We start from the raw sequence: 16,848 nt of genomic DNA on the forward strand, positions 1-16,848 counted from the left end.
GAGGTTTCTCTTAATACGTTTTTTTCCCTTTGATAAAAGACCATTATCCTTTTTTTTTTCTTTGCTTTGTGGAAACTGTTTGGCTGTATGAAACTAATTAACTCAGCATGGTGTGCGCTTGTATGTGTGTGGTCTGAGCGGGTTTGCCTTAGTCATAGAAGGAAAAACAGGGCACAGATCTCTAATTGTATCCAACACCATAAAAAGACTCCTAAATTAGTATGATGTTTATATTACATGTAGGATGTTGCAGGCCCTTCGAGATTTATCGCTCAAGTGATTTATTGCTGTGATTCTAGGTAGGGCTGAAGCAGAACATGATTGAAGCACCACTTACATTTATAAAGACATTAAACCATCTCAATATCATCATAATCTTATCAAAATCTTTGTGTCTGTCCCTAATTGAATTAGACCATAAAAGGACCACAGGGTGTATTAAATGGATGGGGGCACAGTTTAGCCTGTTGTGATTTTCAGTGCAGCTACTTACTATGATCATACAACTTGTGATCTCATATATAAAAAAACAAAAACAAACAGTTAAGATGTCTAAAAGATTTCGTTATGTGCAGTCTCTTCATATTCTGTTGTAATTCCTAATTGCATTAGCTGTCTTTATAACTTTGTATAAGCTATCATGTTTGGGAAGAAAAGCCCAGTTATAAGGGCATAATGATCAGAGCCAACGCTATCTCACGACCAATTTGTACATATTTTACGAGGTGATAATTCGTATGAATTTGTACAACCTTACTCATACGATTTATTTATTTTTGTATTATGCAGAAAAAGAACAACAAATACAATTACAAAGACAAAAAAAGAATCACTCGTACGATTTTGTGACGGGTAGGTTTAGGGGCGGGGTTAGGTGTAGGCCATTCGTACAAATTCATACGAATTGTGCAACTCGTAAAATATGTACGATTTAGCAAAAATCGTATGAATGTGTACGAGTGAGGTCATTCGAATTCGTACGAATTAGCTAACTCGTAAAATATGTATGAATTGCCGTGAGATCGGGCTGTCAGAGCCATGGCCTAACAAATACCATACATTGTCTGGTCAATTTAAATACATTTGATAAATATTAAAGATATATCAGTACAAAGACATATTTTAGACATCACAGGTTACTAAGTTGTCTGCTGTCAAGTTAATAATAACTGCTGACAACGTAAGGGCAAACACATAGCAGTATATTATGTAATAAAATGTTTTACGTTATGTTGTTAAATGTTTTAAAATTGTCATGTTAATTTGTTAAATGTAATGTATGTTGTGTGTTTTGCTTTATTTGATCTTTTATGTTAATGTTATGTTGTCAAAATTATGTTTTGTCATTGTCCAATTATGTTTTTTTATGATAATTTATGTGATTGTTATTAAATGTTTTGTTTTGTGCTAATTATATTTTAATTTTAAGAAATGTAATTTGTATGGTTTTTGTGTTATGTTCTTTCTGTTTTATGTGTTTTTTGGTATGTTGTTAAATATGTTTTATGCTATTTAATTGTGTTGTTTTATGTTGGTAAATGTTTTATTGTTAACATTAATGTTAATACCAGCAGTATGGTATTAATACAGTTCAAAATACCTTCAGTTCTTGGAAGGTCATACGAGTTCGGAAATGTTTGCAGCCGGATAATGGACCTCATTTACAATTATCCATTTAGCAAATGCTTTTATCCAAAGCTACTTACAAATGAGACGGCTATTCATTAAGAAGAAAAGCCTCTGGTTATTTGAGGTATGAAAGAGGTGGAAATCTGCTTTGCATCTGCTCAGCTCCTGAACTTGCCATAAAGGTTCAGTGAGGTTTAAATATGCTCGACTGGGGAGATGTTTTACTTCATCCTCATGCTTTTCAGTTCCTCCAGCCATCTCTATGAGGGGATTAATTTAGCAGAATAGGGAACATCCTGAGGGAAGGATGTCTACAACTTAGGCTGCACCTGGTACTGAAAAGTGGCTGTTATGGGATTATATACAGTAATTATAGACCATAATGAAGTTCATGAAAAGGGTTGCCCATGTCATTATAAATAAACCATCTAATCATGTGCAGCAGTTGAACAGGCAATAGATGTTGTGATTTGTCTTTAGATATATGGACTGAAAGATGATTCATCAGACTATATTACTTTTTTGTCTACTAGTCAATAGTAGTTACATAACAGAGTGAATAGATAAATTGCGGAGTAGAGTAAAATTGCTTACATGTTTCTGGGCAATGAAAGTTCATAACGTTTTTAATTGATGTCTCTTATAAGACAAATTTACAAAAGTAAATAAATAAATAAATCACCCCAAAATTAAACTTCCGTCATCGTTTGCTGAGCTTTTTTTGTTGCTGCTTCTGTACATCTCAAAAGAATATATTTTGTAGAATTTTCTGATGCTTTTTTCTCCATACACTGAAAGGAGCATCTAAAATATTGTAAAAGTATGAAAGAAAGTGATTCATATATAAATTCTTCTGAAACATATACAGTAATGTAGTAACATTCAGTTAGGAATCGATGGATTTTTTCCCCCTGAAAATCTTCCTGTCAGTTCAGTTCAGTTTAGTTTATTCATCCTTTGGGAAATTTGGTTTGCACAGGTGTCACACATCACATTAACACAGTCTCACACATAATCATTAAAAAAAATAAATAAAAGAATTCCAGCATATCAATTTCAGCAAGTTTACAGATGATTTGAAGTAGAACTAGCAGTTGTTATGAATGAGTTCTTAAACCTCCTTGTTCTCCCATCCTGTTGCTCTATATCTACGGCCTGATGGGAGGACAACTAACTCTTTATGTAATGGATGAGATGGACAATTAATTATCGCATAAGCTTTTTAAACAACACGTTCTTTAAAAATGTCTTGAAGCAATGTCTGTTGAACTCCAATGACCTTGGATGCAGTCTTAATCAGCTTAGTCATTCTATTTCTACCAGACAAGCTGATACAATCAAACCATACAATGACACAGTAAGAAATTACAGATTCAATAAAGCTCCGATAAAAGTGTCATTAACACTGTGCATAATTTTTCTTAAGAAAGACAAACGTTGTTGGACCTTTTTACAGCCTCAGTATTAGCATCAAAATTTAATTTATTATCACTGTACCCAGATATCTATACTCATCCACAAGTTCAATGTCCCTCCCATTAATGACAGTAGGAGAAAGAGAAAGAGCAGTCTTTCCAAAATCTATAATCATGTCTTTGGTCCTAACTATATTTCAATTTAAACTACAATTCACACACACCAAGAAACTAAATCATCCACCACAGGTCCATGAGATGTCTTCTCATTTGCCAGGAGACTCGCAATGACAGTATCATCTGCAAACTTCATAGTATATACCTATTGTCAAATGTACTCCTGCAGTCATTAGTGTGAGGGGAACCTGTAGAAGAACATAACTTGGAAGATAGCAAACCATTGACTCTCACACACTGTTTGAGTCCTGTTTGATAAAAAAAATTGACTGTCCACTTTATCAAATTAAGATCCAGGTTGAATAATTTAACAAGCTTTTCAGCTAATACATGTGGCCTAGTTGTGTTGAATGCAGACAAAAAAATCAATAAAAGCCAGCCGTGCCCTTGTTTTTGGAGTCTCCAAGTGTTGAGTTACTAAACGCACAAGAGTAGTTACCGCATCTTCCACACCCCTCCCTGCTCTATACGCAAACTGAAAAAGCATCTAACTTATCTTCTACATGCTTCAATATCTCCACTCTCACAATTTTCTCAAATGTTTTCATCACCAGAGAGGTGAGAGCAACTGGTCTAAAATCATTTAAACCCTTTGGGATCCTAAATTTTGCCACAGAAACAACTGTAGCATGTTTCCAAATGTGTGGGATAATTTGCATTTTAAGAGACATGTTAAAAATCTGTGTAAATATGCCACTTAACTGTAAACTACATGTTTTCAACACCTTGCCACTAATCTTATCTGGTCCAGGGCTTTTATTTACTTTTATTCTTTTAAAAGACCTATAGCCACGGTAGGAGCATCAATATTAAACACTGTAATACTACTTTGTGAAGCATCATATTTAACATTATTATCGTCCATATTAAATCTTAAATTAAATGTATTTAGTTCTTTAGCTAAACACATATTAGAAGTATACCCGTCTAAAAATACCATAGCCCTATCACTTTCCTGTCATTAATTTCATCCCGTCCCACACTGCCCTTTGATCAGAATTAAAAAATTTGTATTCTATTTTTTCTTTGTAATTATATTTTGCCTTCACAATAGCTGCTCTTCCTTCCTTCCTAATAATTGAATAAGCAACTTTACCACCACTTTTAAAAACAACCCTTTTTTTTCTTGAGAAGGCTTTTCAATTCTGCATTAAACCAAGGCTTATTATTTAAATAGCAGGTGACCATCTTACTATCAATCACATTCTCAACACAGAATGAAATATAACTACACACCACATCAGTCAACTCATTAATATTATCTGATGATTCTTGAAAAACAGAACAGTCCGTACACTCAAAGCATCCTTGTAGAGCCAATATACCATCCTCAATCCATACTTGGACCTTCCGTGTTTCTGTGCCTATCCTTCTCAGCACAGTCTTGTATGTAGAAAATAGGTGCACCATGCTATGGTCAGAAGAGCCCAGTGGGGGCTCAGCAACGGATCTGTACGCCCCTCCATAACATAATGTGCCAAATATGGATCCATAACATAAATCTAGAGTCTCTGAGTGCTGCCAATCACAACACACACTGGCCCAGCTAACCAATCACAGCACATTTCGTATTTCAGAAGGCGGGCCTTCATTTGATACAGGACTTTTCGAGCCGTTCATGCCAGACTGGGGAGATAGGTGTTGTAATAATGTAAAATATATGAAAAATAATATGTTTTTCAAACAACCTAGTATGAGAGCCTGTTCTAGTACACCCCCAAAACAGCATCAATACTTTGTAAAAGAGCATAATAGGACCCCTTTAAATCAGTGACCATGAATTATAGTTCTTCTTCCTGAATAACCTAAAAAATTGTCATCTGCCTTTTCTCTTTACCTTCCCTACTAAAAAGTAATTTGTCAGTGCATGTCAGAATATATAAGATACAATATGCAATTCTTTGTTTATTTTCCAGGCATCATAATGTGTTAACTTAGGGTGGTAAGACTGAAATGTGACTAGTCACACAGAGTTTAAGTGTCACACGTTAACAGTGAACATGACTGTCTCACACAGGCCACAGGGGCTTCTTGGAAAAAAATGGGAAAACAGAACCACACGGGAAATTTCACACTGGATATCTTTGTGAATTCATGTAATAAAATGCTCAGAAGCATACAGTCATGGATATTATATCTTGTACAATGTCCTAAGTCAAGATTATACAGACATGCATGACAGCATGAGGTCAAAGGATCCAGTAACATCTGGAGACATTTAAAACCAATACATTTAAATATGTAACATATTTGGTAAAATACTTGAATGTTAGACCAATATTTTTAAACACATAAACACATTTATGAGAGTAAAATTTAAAATGCCATTGAATGTCATATTTATGATCAGTTAGGCCTGTCTTTGATCAGCATTTGCATATTTTACTCACTAATGAATTTCTTCAACACAATACGCACCCACAAAAACACTAATTTTATTTCATATTACAAAGACATTTTTTTTTGACATATGCATAAAAGACAATTCTGATTTGGCCTGTCATTCCCTAAGAATGCAAACAAAAGCCGCCAATAATGTATTACAAAATCCTGACCATTGTCTGTCCTTAAAGAGAATAAGCAATGGAAATGCTGTCATCATTTACTCACTCTCCTGTCATTTTGAACCTGTTTGAAATTCTTTCTCATGTGGAACAAAAAAGGCACACTTTTTTTGCAGAATGTACTTATTTCTCGGCCGTATATTTTCAATGAACAAGCACTGAAGCTTTAATGCTTCAAAAAGCATGATAGTATTCCAAAATGGTGCATATGACTCATGCACTTTATTTTCAATGCCAAGCTAACAATGTTAGAACTAGGAGCCATCTTAATTTGAGGAATCACATGATAATTAAAGAGATCACATGATCAATCAGGACACACACTGATCCAAACATTTATATATATATACATAAAATACAAATTATAACATAATAAAAAAAAATAGCCACAATGTGTGTATATGTAAAGCAATGGATAATCTACATCAAATTAGAGAACAATGGTTGTCTGTTGGAGTTAACAAAAGTACAATTCATAAAAAACAAGACAAATGAAGTTCTTCATTTGAAGTTCACATCTTCGAATGCATTTTCACAAGCTTAACAAATCCTGCATGGGAAGAAGCCAGTGGAATGCTCCAAAGTCACATATTTGTTCTCCTTAATGAAGATATCAGAACTGACTAGATGATCTCTTATGTTGCATCCCCTATAATATGAAAAGAGGGGAGGCTCCTTGAAGATTCTATATCCAGTGTCATCAGCTCTCAGAACATGCCAGTGTTTATTGATGATAGACTTTATTGTCTGACTATGAACAGCGAAGGTTGTACAAATCTGCAAAAATGTCAACAATTCTGTGTTTTTCTGTCAATATAGGGTGCTGTGTGTACATTGATGAGAAAAAAAATTAACTTCAATGATTTTAGCAAATGGCTGCAATATAACAAAGAGTGAAAAATTTAAGGGGGTCTGAATACTTTCCGTACCCACTGTATAAGGAGGTCTTTGAGATGTCTTGGATTGTGATTTAACTGGTGTAGATTTGACCTTTTCAATTGCTTGCTTAAGCCATTTATCAGGATATCCTCTAAGAAGAAACTGTTTGTACATCTTATCACATTCCACCTCAAAATCATCAGTGTTTGTGCAAATCCTCTTGATTCGAAGAAATTGACTGTAAGGGAGACCTTTCTTCAGAGGAATATACTTGTTGGGTCTTTCCCAAAAAGACTCATGGCTGTATTCGATCAAAAGGGTGCTTCTACTAAATACTGAGCAAAGGGTCTGAATACTTAGGACCATGTGATATTTCAGTTTTTCTTTTTTAATAAATCTGCAAAAATGTCAACAATTCTGTGTTTTTCTGTCAATATGGGGTGCTGTGTGTACATTAATGAGGAAAAAAAATTAACTTAAATGATTTTAGCAAATGGCTGCAATATAACAAAGTGAAAAATTTAAGGGGGTCTGAATACTTTCCGTACCCACTGTATAAGGAGGTCTTTGAGATGTCTTGGATTGTGATTTAACTGGTGTAGATTTGACCTTTTCAATTGCTTGCTTAAGCCATTTATCAGGATATCCTCTAAGAAGAAACTGTTTGTACATCTTATCACATTCCACCTCAAAATCAGTGTTTGTTCAAATCCTCTTGATTCGAAGAAATTAACTGTAAGGGAGACAGAGGAATTCTTCAGAGGAATGTGATGGAAGCTTTTGGCATGGAGGATGCTATTCCGATCCGTAGGTTTTCTATACAGAGTTGTAAATAAAGTATTGTCATCAACACAAACAGAAATATCCAAGAAACTGATCTTGTTCAGACTTGCTTCCGTATTAAATTGAATCGTTGGAATAAGTTTGTTTAAATGATCAACAAACATCAGTAGATTCTTTCACTAAATCATTCTGAATAATTCATTTACAAACTGAACTAATCCAGTTCACAGATTAAATGATCTGCTTACAGCGGAAAGCATCTCACTGGAAGGAAATATTATCAGTGACACACATTTGAAGTATAGCTTGTTCCTCACACAAAGGAAAAAAAATAATTTTTTAAAAAGTCATACAGAACAACATGACGGTTTGTAAATGATGACAGAACTTTGGTTTTTAGATGAAACATTCAAAACAACAGATACATTAACATGGCAGCGGCTATTTGCACTAAGTGTAAATAGTGATAAGTGCAGATAGCAATAGATGCTATTTACATTAAGTGCAAATAGTGATGGATTCTATTTACACTAAGTGTAAATAGCAATTAGGTGATATTTGCACTAACTGAAAAAGCATATTTTCTTAGCGATATGCTATTTACACAGTGCAAATAGCGATAGATTCTATTTACACTATTTACAGATTCTATTTACACTAAAAGCAGGATTTTCTGCTATTTATACTACTTATTGACAATAGTGGCAATTATCTGCAGTATTATAGTATTGTACATTATAAAACAGTGTGCAATAATAACATATTGAGTGTAAATTATAATTTTAATTAAAATGATTAGATGGATTCCACCTTATTGGGACAATAAAGCCCTCCCTACACCATACTCTACCCTTAGTCGATACTTTATTTTCAACTTTTCGATTATTTCCTTCCTTTTTATAAAAAATAAATGCCTTTCGAATGTGATACGAAAATTGAAAAGGGAGAAGAAAGCAGTTGGCAAAAGGCGGATCCGAACATGGGTCGTTCACGTCAAAAATCCACGTCACTGGAGCTGTTGTTTGCTAGCCATCTTTTGTATTGTTGACTATCCCAATCACACGTTGGTGGGCGGAGTTAGTGTAAATAGCCTCTGTCAACAACGTGAGCTATTTGCACTTAGTGTAAATAGACACTCAGTAACAGAGTACAACGAATAACAGATAAATTAACAGTAAACACTGAAAACAGTAACAGGATATTATAATAAATTTTCCAGAGTGTGACACAAACCACAAACACGGTCGAGTGCTGATTCACTCCTTCATGCCTCCTGAAAGTTCACTGTGGCGTTTCATTTCACAGTTTTCCCCTTTGAGAAAAAAGCTACCATGCGATTGACACTCGTGCAGCAAGTGTTGCAGTGCAGGCCTCAACTTTTCGCTTAATTTTCCTCAGTTAGCATGTCCAGCTAGGCTCGACGGGTACTAGATAACGGTACAGCGGTGGCTGGTGTCCGGGCTCATGCTAGACCCTCCGTCCGTTTTGACGGTGGTCTTGGATGAGATGATTTGGGAGCGTAGCTCTTTGCGATGGCAGAGGCGATCGCGGTAGTTTTGGGCGAACACCAGCAGCATTAGGGGGTTGATGCAGCTGTGAGAGTAGCTTAGGCAGATGCTGATGTTGTACGCGTACACAAAGGCGCTGGTGGGCTGCTTTATGCTGAGGTTGATCACCTGGATGACATGATAGGGAGACCAGCAGACCAAGAACAGGGCGATCACCATCACAACTGTCTTAGTGGCCCGTTTAGCCCACACTGACTGCTTGCGTTTGACCCGCCGGATGGAGCGGAACACGTGGTACAGAGTGAGAGTGTAAAATGTGCTTATTATAATGAGGGGGACGATGAAAGCCAGCATGGACTGGTAGAGCGTGTACCAGTACATATCCTGAGGCCCATCCAGATAAATCATACACATGTCCATGTTCGTTTTGGAGATCAATTTAGTGTATATCATGACCGGGATGCTCAGAAGGAAGCTGCCCACCCACACCAAAATGTTAATGATGATGGTCCACTGAATGGTCCTCTTTTCAGATGTAGGATGTACAATTGCAATGTACCTGTAAAAAGAAACAATAAACAATGTTAAAACAAAGTAGTGCCACCCAAGAGTTAATGACACTTTTTTTTTTAGCTCTTTAAATATTGCTGCATCAACTTTGTATAAGATGATTCTCCCGAAATTACTTAGGAAAAATAAAAACAGAAACAGTTATAGTTTAAATATTGTAGCTTAGATAAACTGGCCTTATTTTGCAGAGAAATGTTTGAGTTCATACTGAAATCTGATCTCTTTGGTATCTGGGCAAATCTGAGCACAGTTTGTGATATGATTAAAATGTCTTCTGATACTCTATACAAAGCAGACTTGTAAGATTAATAGGGTCTTTTTCTATAGAGAAAAATATTGAGAAGCTGGAGACATAAGCACAAGTAATTTGATCTCTACTGGATCTACAGTGGGGAAAAAAAGTATTTAGTCAGCCACCAATTGTGCCCTATGATGAAAATTACAGGCCTCTCTCATCTTTTTAAGTGGGAGAACTTGCACAATTGGTAGCTGACTAAATACTTTTTTGCCCCACTGTATTTCCCAAATTTTCTGGGAGAAAGAGATCTTATTTTTTATATGAGATTTTTTTTTATATGAGAAGAAAATTCAAAATGTTTCAGGATTCAAATTTAATAAAAACTCAAATGCAGGGCTATTATTATATTCATGCAAAACAGAGAGATGTAGAAACTATATTGTAGCATAAATAACTTTGTATACATTAGATTAAGGACAAACTGTAGCTTTCACTAAAAATGATTCAGTAAGTAGAATTTGAGTTTATCTTTTGTACAAATTGTCCAACAAAACAACTGCCTGCATCCATCCATAGTGGGTTCCAGTGCATAAACAATTGAATCATTATTTTACTAAACACATTATTAAATAGTAATTCATTAATGCACCCATTTACCAAGAAATTTTGGAGCACTTCATGCTTCCCCCACACTGCCAAAAGCACCAAAAGTTGGTTGAATGACCATGGTGCTGGTGTGCTGAACTGGCCAGCAAACTCACCAGACCTGAACCCCATAGAGAATCTATGGGGTATTGTCGAGAGGAAAATGAGAAACAAGAGACCAAAAAATGCAGATGAGCTGAAGGCCACTGTCAAAGAAACCTGGGCTTCCATACCACCTCAGCAGTGCCACAAACTGATCACCTCCATGTCACGCTGAATTGAGGCAGTAATTAAAGCAAAAGGAGCCCCTACCAAGTATTGAGTACATGTACAGTAAATTAATATACTTTCCAGAAGGCCAACAATTCACTAAAAAAGTTTTTTTTATTGGTCTTATGAAGTATTCTAATTTGTTGAGATAGTGAATTGGTGGGTTTTTGTTAAATGTGAGCCAAAATCATCACAATTAAAAGAACCAAAGACTTAAACTACTTCAGTCTGTGTGTATTGAATTTATTTAATACATGAGTTTCACAATTTGAGTTGAATTACTGAAATAAATGAACTTTTCCACGACATTCTAATTTATTGAGATGCACCTGTAAATATGTAAATTATATTTAACATATTGAGTAGCTGTTTAATAACATACATACTCCACTATTCAAAAGTTTGGGGTTAGTTAGTCCTCTACCAAGACTGCGTTTAAAAATACAGTAAAACTTTAACGTTGTGAAATATTTTTTTTACAGTTTAAAATAACTTAAAAAAAATAAATAATATGTTGTAAAATGCATTTTATTCCTGTGATGGCAAAGCTGAATGTTTAGCAGCCGTTACTCCAGTCTTCAGGGTTACGTGATCCTTCAGAAATCATTCTAATGTGCTGATTTGCTGCTCAGGAAACATTTCTTCTTATTATTATTATTACATTTTGCTGCTTATTTCTTCCTCATTCCAGCATCTTTCCTTGGCACACTTGTCTTTGTCTTGCTCACTAGGGGTATTAAGGCACTATTTTACACCAAAACCGCTTTGGAGCAATATGTATTGTGAAAAGAGCTATACAAATAAAGCTGACTTGTCTTGACTCTTGGAAAGCAAACAGGTCACATGCTACTAGAGCTGCAAAACAGCACAGCAAGTGACAGCTTTGAAATGCATTTGCTGTGTTTGTATTCATCTAGATTTCTAGAAATCAAATAAAAAGCTTGTGTGTAAAATCAAGAGATGTGTACTTTACTCGTGAACAGTCCAAACACAACAGCATCATTTTTCATTAAGTGTTACAGCTCTTGTATACTCTAGTCAGACAACAATCTTTGTTTTTTCCCCCTTGCAATTTCATATAAAGGGAAGAGAATGTGTCTGGCTTCATGTATTGCTCACAGTAGTAACAGTAACTTTAAGGTTGCCTTTTAAATAGAATGTGGGATTACTGTATATTGCTTAGTAAAAGATAATGAAAATGTGCAGTTAAGATGCTGTATCTAAGTAAATTTAAGCATGTGACCCAGTAAAAACCAACAGAATTCCTTTTGGGAATACAGCAATGACACTATATGAAAAAGTGATATAGTGGAGCTTTATCACCTAATCATGCATCAAGAGGCCTTCTGGGGGACTCATGTCTTTGACACCTACAACTAAGCAAAAACTCTCCTCTGCACTCTGTTTTTTTATGTGCATCCTTTGTATGTGGTGAGATATTGTGTGTTAAAGTGCTTTTGTGTGCTATAATTATAAGAGGGTTTTTCAGTGTCACACACTGTTGTTGCTGAAGTACAGTCTTGCAGACTTAAGATAAATGATAGATGCAGCTTGCTTTATTTTTCAAGGTCGTGTAGCATGGATCACATGGATGTGAGAGTTGCATCGATTTCATTCTTTTTTCTTTGCATACATTCAGTGGAACATCTAGATTAGACTTTGATTAGCAGCAATGAACAACTGGGCTGTAATTTCATATAATTTGGTGAAAATAGTGCTCTGTAATTAGAGTTTGAATAAAGAATTCTATCCTTTTGACCTCAAAGCTGATGCACTTCATAAGCATATTTATTATCTTGACTGTACTGGTTTGCATCTGAAAGAAACCTGTCAGTTACATGTCACAGGTCAAGGAAAGAAATTTAATTATATGTATAATTATGTATTTTGCACAAAAATGAAGCCTATTTTGGTAAATGATTGTTTCACAAAAAATTACAATGTAATTTTTACAAAAAAAAATTTAAATTTACAAAAAATAAATAAAATCTTAGTAATAATAATAATAATAATGTTTTATTTTTATAGCACCTGTCAAGAACCCAAGGATTCTTTACCAAATAATACAAGCAAATTGGCAAACAAAATACACCAGACAGTCAAGAGCCCAAGGACATTTCACAAAATAATACAAGTAATTGGCAAAAAAATAAATAAATAAATACAAAAGACAATTAGAGGGGACATTCAGTCAAACAGGTATTGACAACAAAGAACTACAGTTAAACAACAAGAGGTCATGCAATCATATGATGAACACCAATTATGTCAAGAAGGTGGTCATATGTCATACAAACAGAAGTTGAGAAATAGAGAAGCAGAGAGGTAAATGAGTTATTAGAGAACAAAGTGAATAGAGTTTTAAGTTGTAAAATAAAAGGTCTGGAGAGAGGAGGCAGCACGAATATTATGGGGCAGCTTATTCCATTGTTTACCACCCACTGTAGAGAGTTTATACTTGGACACAACAAGCAAGTTATCATTGCTAGATCTGAGAATGTATTTTTGCACTAACTCAGCTAGGTTTTGCAGCAGTAAAGCAGCATAACAGTTCCAAACGCTCGGATATGGTGATGTCACTGTTTATTGCTACATCCAAATAGCACTGTTCTATTAAATCCAAACTTTAATTTGAGTAAATATTTATGCTGATAATAAATACAAATCACACAAAACACATTTATGTATTGCAATATTTTCTATTAAAAATTACTGATTACTATAATGAACATATTCTGGAAAAAAATAGGTAACGCTTTAGATTACAACCCGCAATGTACTGCGTAAGTAAACAGAATTTACAGCGTAACTTTTTTGTAATTACAGTGTACCTATTCAGTACCTCCGTGTAGGTATAAGGTAACAATATGCGAAAGTTTGGAGAATAAAGGAGTAATAATCTGTAAAATTACAAATTATTTCTACTGTAAGTATTTTGAAACTAAGGGGTACATATTCTAATATTACAGGGTATGTATGACCTCTTATATTTGCAAGCGATTAAGCAAAAACATACACTGTGTACTTTTTTATAGCCTACACATAAAACACGCTGGTAATTGTTTCAATCCAAACGCTCGGTTGAGACTGTTGGGTTAGGAAGCTGGCTTGATGTGACCCAATTTGGGTTGATATCAGTAATAACCCAATGTTGCTGGGTTATGGATGTGGAGGACATGAATGAGAGCATGCAGCAAGTCACTTGAGTTCAAACGTGAACGGTTCTGTGTGCGACAAAATCCGTGACTGCAGTGCTTCAACGAATCGAAGCGCAGATGAGGGACAACTTTGAAACTGCAACAGTGAATGTGGTGAGCACGAACTGGAAACAGCTGGAATGGCGCATGAGACGAGCCTATCTGTGTTTGCGGCGCTCATGACAGGAATATGTGTAGAAAATACAAGAAAACTAATCGTCACGAAGAGGAGAAAGATTTTTGAAACTGACTGGAATGTGTTCTTTTAAAACTGGAGAGTTTTGTCCGAGTATGTTCTCACAACATTGAGCAGCGACTGATGAGCGGTAAAACCGGGAACTGAACTAACGTTACTCAAAATGGTGCTTGAGGACGTGGATCAAAACGCGAACTGATATGTCAGTTCGCTATAATTCACAGTTTAATCTTGACTTTCAGTGTTTATTACTGTGTTTATTGGCGTGATGGTTTGGCCATAATAGTTTAACTAGTCATTACTAGTTAATCAATTAGTCATTAAGTCAGTGGGTGAAAAACATGAACAAATTGAACAAAATCTATCCTTAAACAAGCTTTTCAAAAAAATTTGGTTTAACTGTATAATCTGTATAAGTATGGAGTTGCTTCGCTTTTTTTCCTGAACTGGTGTAATAAATTTTAATCTTTTAATAGGCTATCTGTTGCCTGTGTTACTGTTGTCATATTGTGTGATTTTAATTTTAAAACCCATTTTTGGTTAATTTAACCCAGCAGTAGGCCTATAGTAAATTGCAAACAATATTTGAATTAAATAAAACAGTCCACCATGTTTATTGACACATTACCTGATATATAATGTATGTATGTATGACCTAATGTATAAACAATCATTTCAGAGCAATTTGTTGTAGCCACTTACACTGTAACTACATCGACGAATAAGCTTTCATAAGGTAAGTAGACTTGTAAATCATAGCAGAAACTCATTAACTCATTTCACTAGATGTCCAGATTTGTTGTTCAGTAATCTCCATCATGTTTGTCCTTTTATAATAGAATGTGTACCCCATGGTTAAAAAATACCTATACGCCTATAATAAAATACCAATATAAAATTATAAAAAGTATATATCGTCTTTCTAAATCATTCCCAAACATAAGATTGTTGTTTAGGCCATACATACCACGTAATATTAGAATAAGCACCTCTTAGTTTCAAAATTCTTACAGTATAAATGATTTGTAATTTTACAGGTTGTTACCCCTTTATTCCCCAAACTTCGCATATTATTCCCTTATACCTACACGGAGGTACTGAATAGGTACACTATAATTACAAAAAAGTTACACTGTAACTTCAGTTTACTTACGCAGTTCTTTGCAGGTTGCATATCTGGTTGTTACCCCCTTATTACCCAAACGTAACACATTGTTCCCTTATACCTACACCTATGTTCTTTTTAGGTACACTATAATTACAGAAACGTACACCGTAAATCCAGTATACTTACATAGTTCTTTGCGGGTTGTAATCTAAAGCGTTACCAAAAAATATTTGAGGTCACATTTGAAATCTTTTGATTACAGACTTTGGAATTTTGGCAAATCTCAGCACAAAGTTGTTATCTCTTATGAAACTGCAGATGAGACTCAGCTAACAAGAAACATTCTCAGAACTTTGGCAAGTTTTCCCTCAAAGTTATGAACAAACGTTCTTCCAGTAATGTTTACAGAACTTTCATACAGAGTTGTCTGGTCAAAAACGTTGTTTTTACATTGATCATAGAAGATTTTATTTCAGAAAAGTTTTATTTGGACAGTCATTTTACGTTTTTTTTGCGGAAATGTTTCAGAACGTTCCCCTAATGATTGCATAACTATAAAACGGAACGTTCCCTTATTGTTCCCGTAAAAAAAAGAAGTAATTATTATTATTTTATTAATATACAGATACTTAAACATATCTTTTTCATAACGAACGATGTTCTTATAAAATAGCCTATTTTGTTAGCTGGGGAGGCGTTTTTGTCTTTAGTAGAATAGTAAACTGATGACATAGCAGTTAGATCTCATTTTTATCATTTAGTTTCAGGCCTACTTTGCAAGAACGGTAAAGTATGCACGCAGCAATAGGCCACTGCATTAATTTTGTTCTGACTTCCAAAATGCATGCAAGTCTCACCTGTCAATGCAGAGCACTGTCACAATGCCCACTGTGGTAAACTGGTTACTGACATCCACCACCACCACAGCTTTACACATGAAGTGGCCAAAGACCCACTGTCTGTCCCGGACCAGTTGATGGATGTTGAACGGCATCACCAACAGGAAAAGCAGGTCTGCGATGGCCAGATTCAGAACGTAAATATCAGAGACCATCTTCTTCTTGCATGATGCCACAGCATAGATCACCAAACCGTTGGCCAGAACTCCAACTGAACACAAAATGCCGTAGATAGTGGGGAAGATGTGCATGAAAGACGCGATGTCAATGATGCTGTACGACGGAACGGTTCGGTTCACACACGAAAAGTTAGACGAATTTGCAAATTCGGAATCACAAAGAATATCCGAGGTGTTCATCCTAAAAAAAAAGTTTTGACTATGAAAAGTTGTCGTCTGGGCTGCGCACGATTACGCAAGCTTTTACGCAGCGCTCTACTTCATATCCAAACCGTTTAAAGTTGTAAAAGCTTCCCTCGGCTGTCAGTTATCGCCCTTGTCATCTGCTTTGCTTTTCATTCAGTTTGCCGATACTTCCTCAGTCTCCCGAGATACTGTTTTAGTAAGTGCCCAAAAGCTGGAGCTGGAGCGTGTTGCGCGTCTGTCTCCTTCAGTTCGGCTGTTTGAAGAGATGCGTATGTCTCCACCCTTTCAGAGTCCTCTCCCCAAGCTCACCCATCACACTCAATATTTAAGAGCAAAAATATTTGATTATTCATTTGTGCAGTCCATCACAGCAAGACGCTCCAAAGTCCAGTGGTCACAATCTGT

General features: G+C 35.4%; 1 protein-coding gene across 1 annotated transcript; it reads right to left on the minus strand.

The window, feature by feature from the left end:
• Positions 1 to 8,653: 8,653 nt before the first annotated feature.
• LOC107594951 (melanin-concentrating hormone receptor 2-like) lies at positions 8,654 to 16,437 on the minus strand. Its single transcript, XM_016285183.1, has 2 exons — positions 16,037 to 16,437; positions 8,654 to 9,514 (listed from the first exon to the last, which is right to left on the minus strand). Exons 1-2 carry the CDS (start codon positions 16,435 to 16,437, stop codon positions 8,875 to 8,877), a joined length of 1,041 nt encoding a protein of 346 aa, XP_016140669.1. The 3' UTR covers positions 8,654 to 8,874.
• Positions 16,438 to 16,848: the final 411 nt, after the last annotated feature.

This window comes from Sinocyclocheilus grahami, unplaced genomic scaffold (genome assembly GCF_001515645.1).
Source record: "Sinocyclocheilus grahami isolate Dianchi unplaced genomic scaffold, SAMN03320097.WGS_v1.1 scaffold193.1, whole genome shotgun sequence".
Classification (NCBI taxonomy): domain Eukaryota; kingdom Metazoa; phylum Chordata; class Actinopteri; order Cypriniformes; family Cyprinidae; genus Sinocyclocheilus; species Sinocyclocheilus grahami.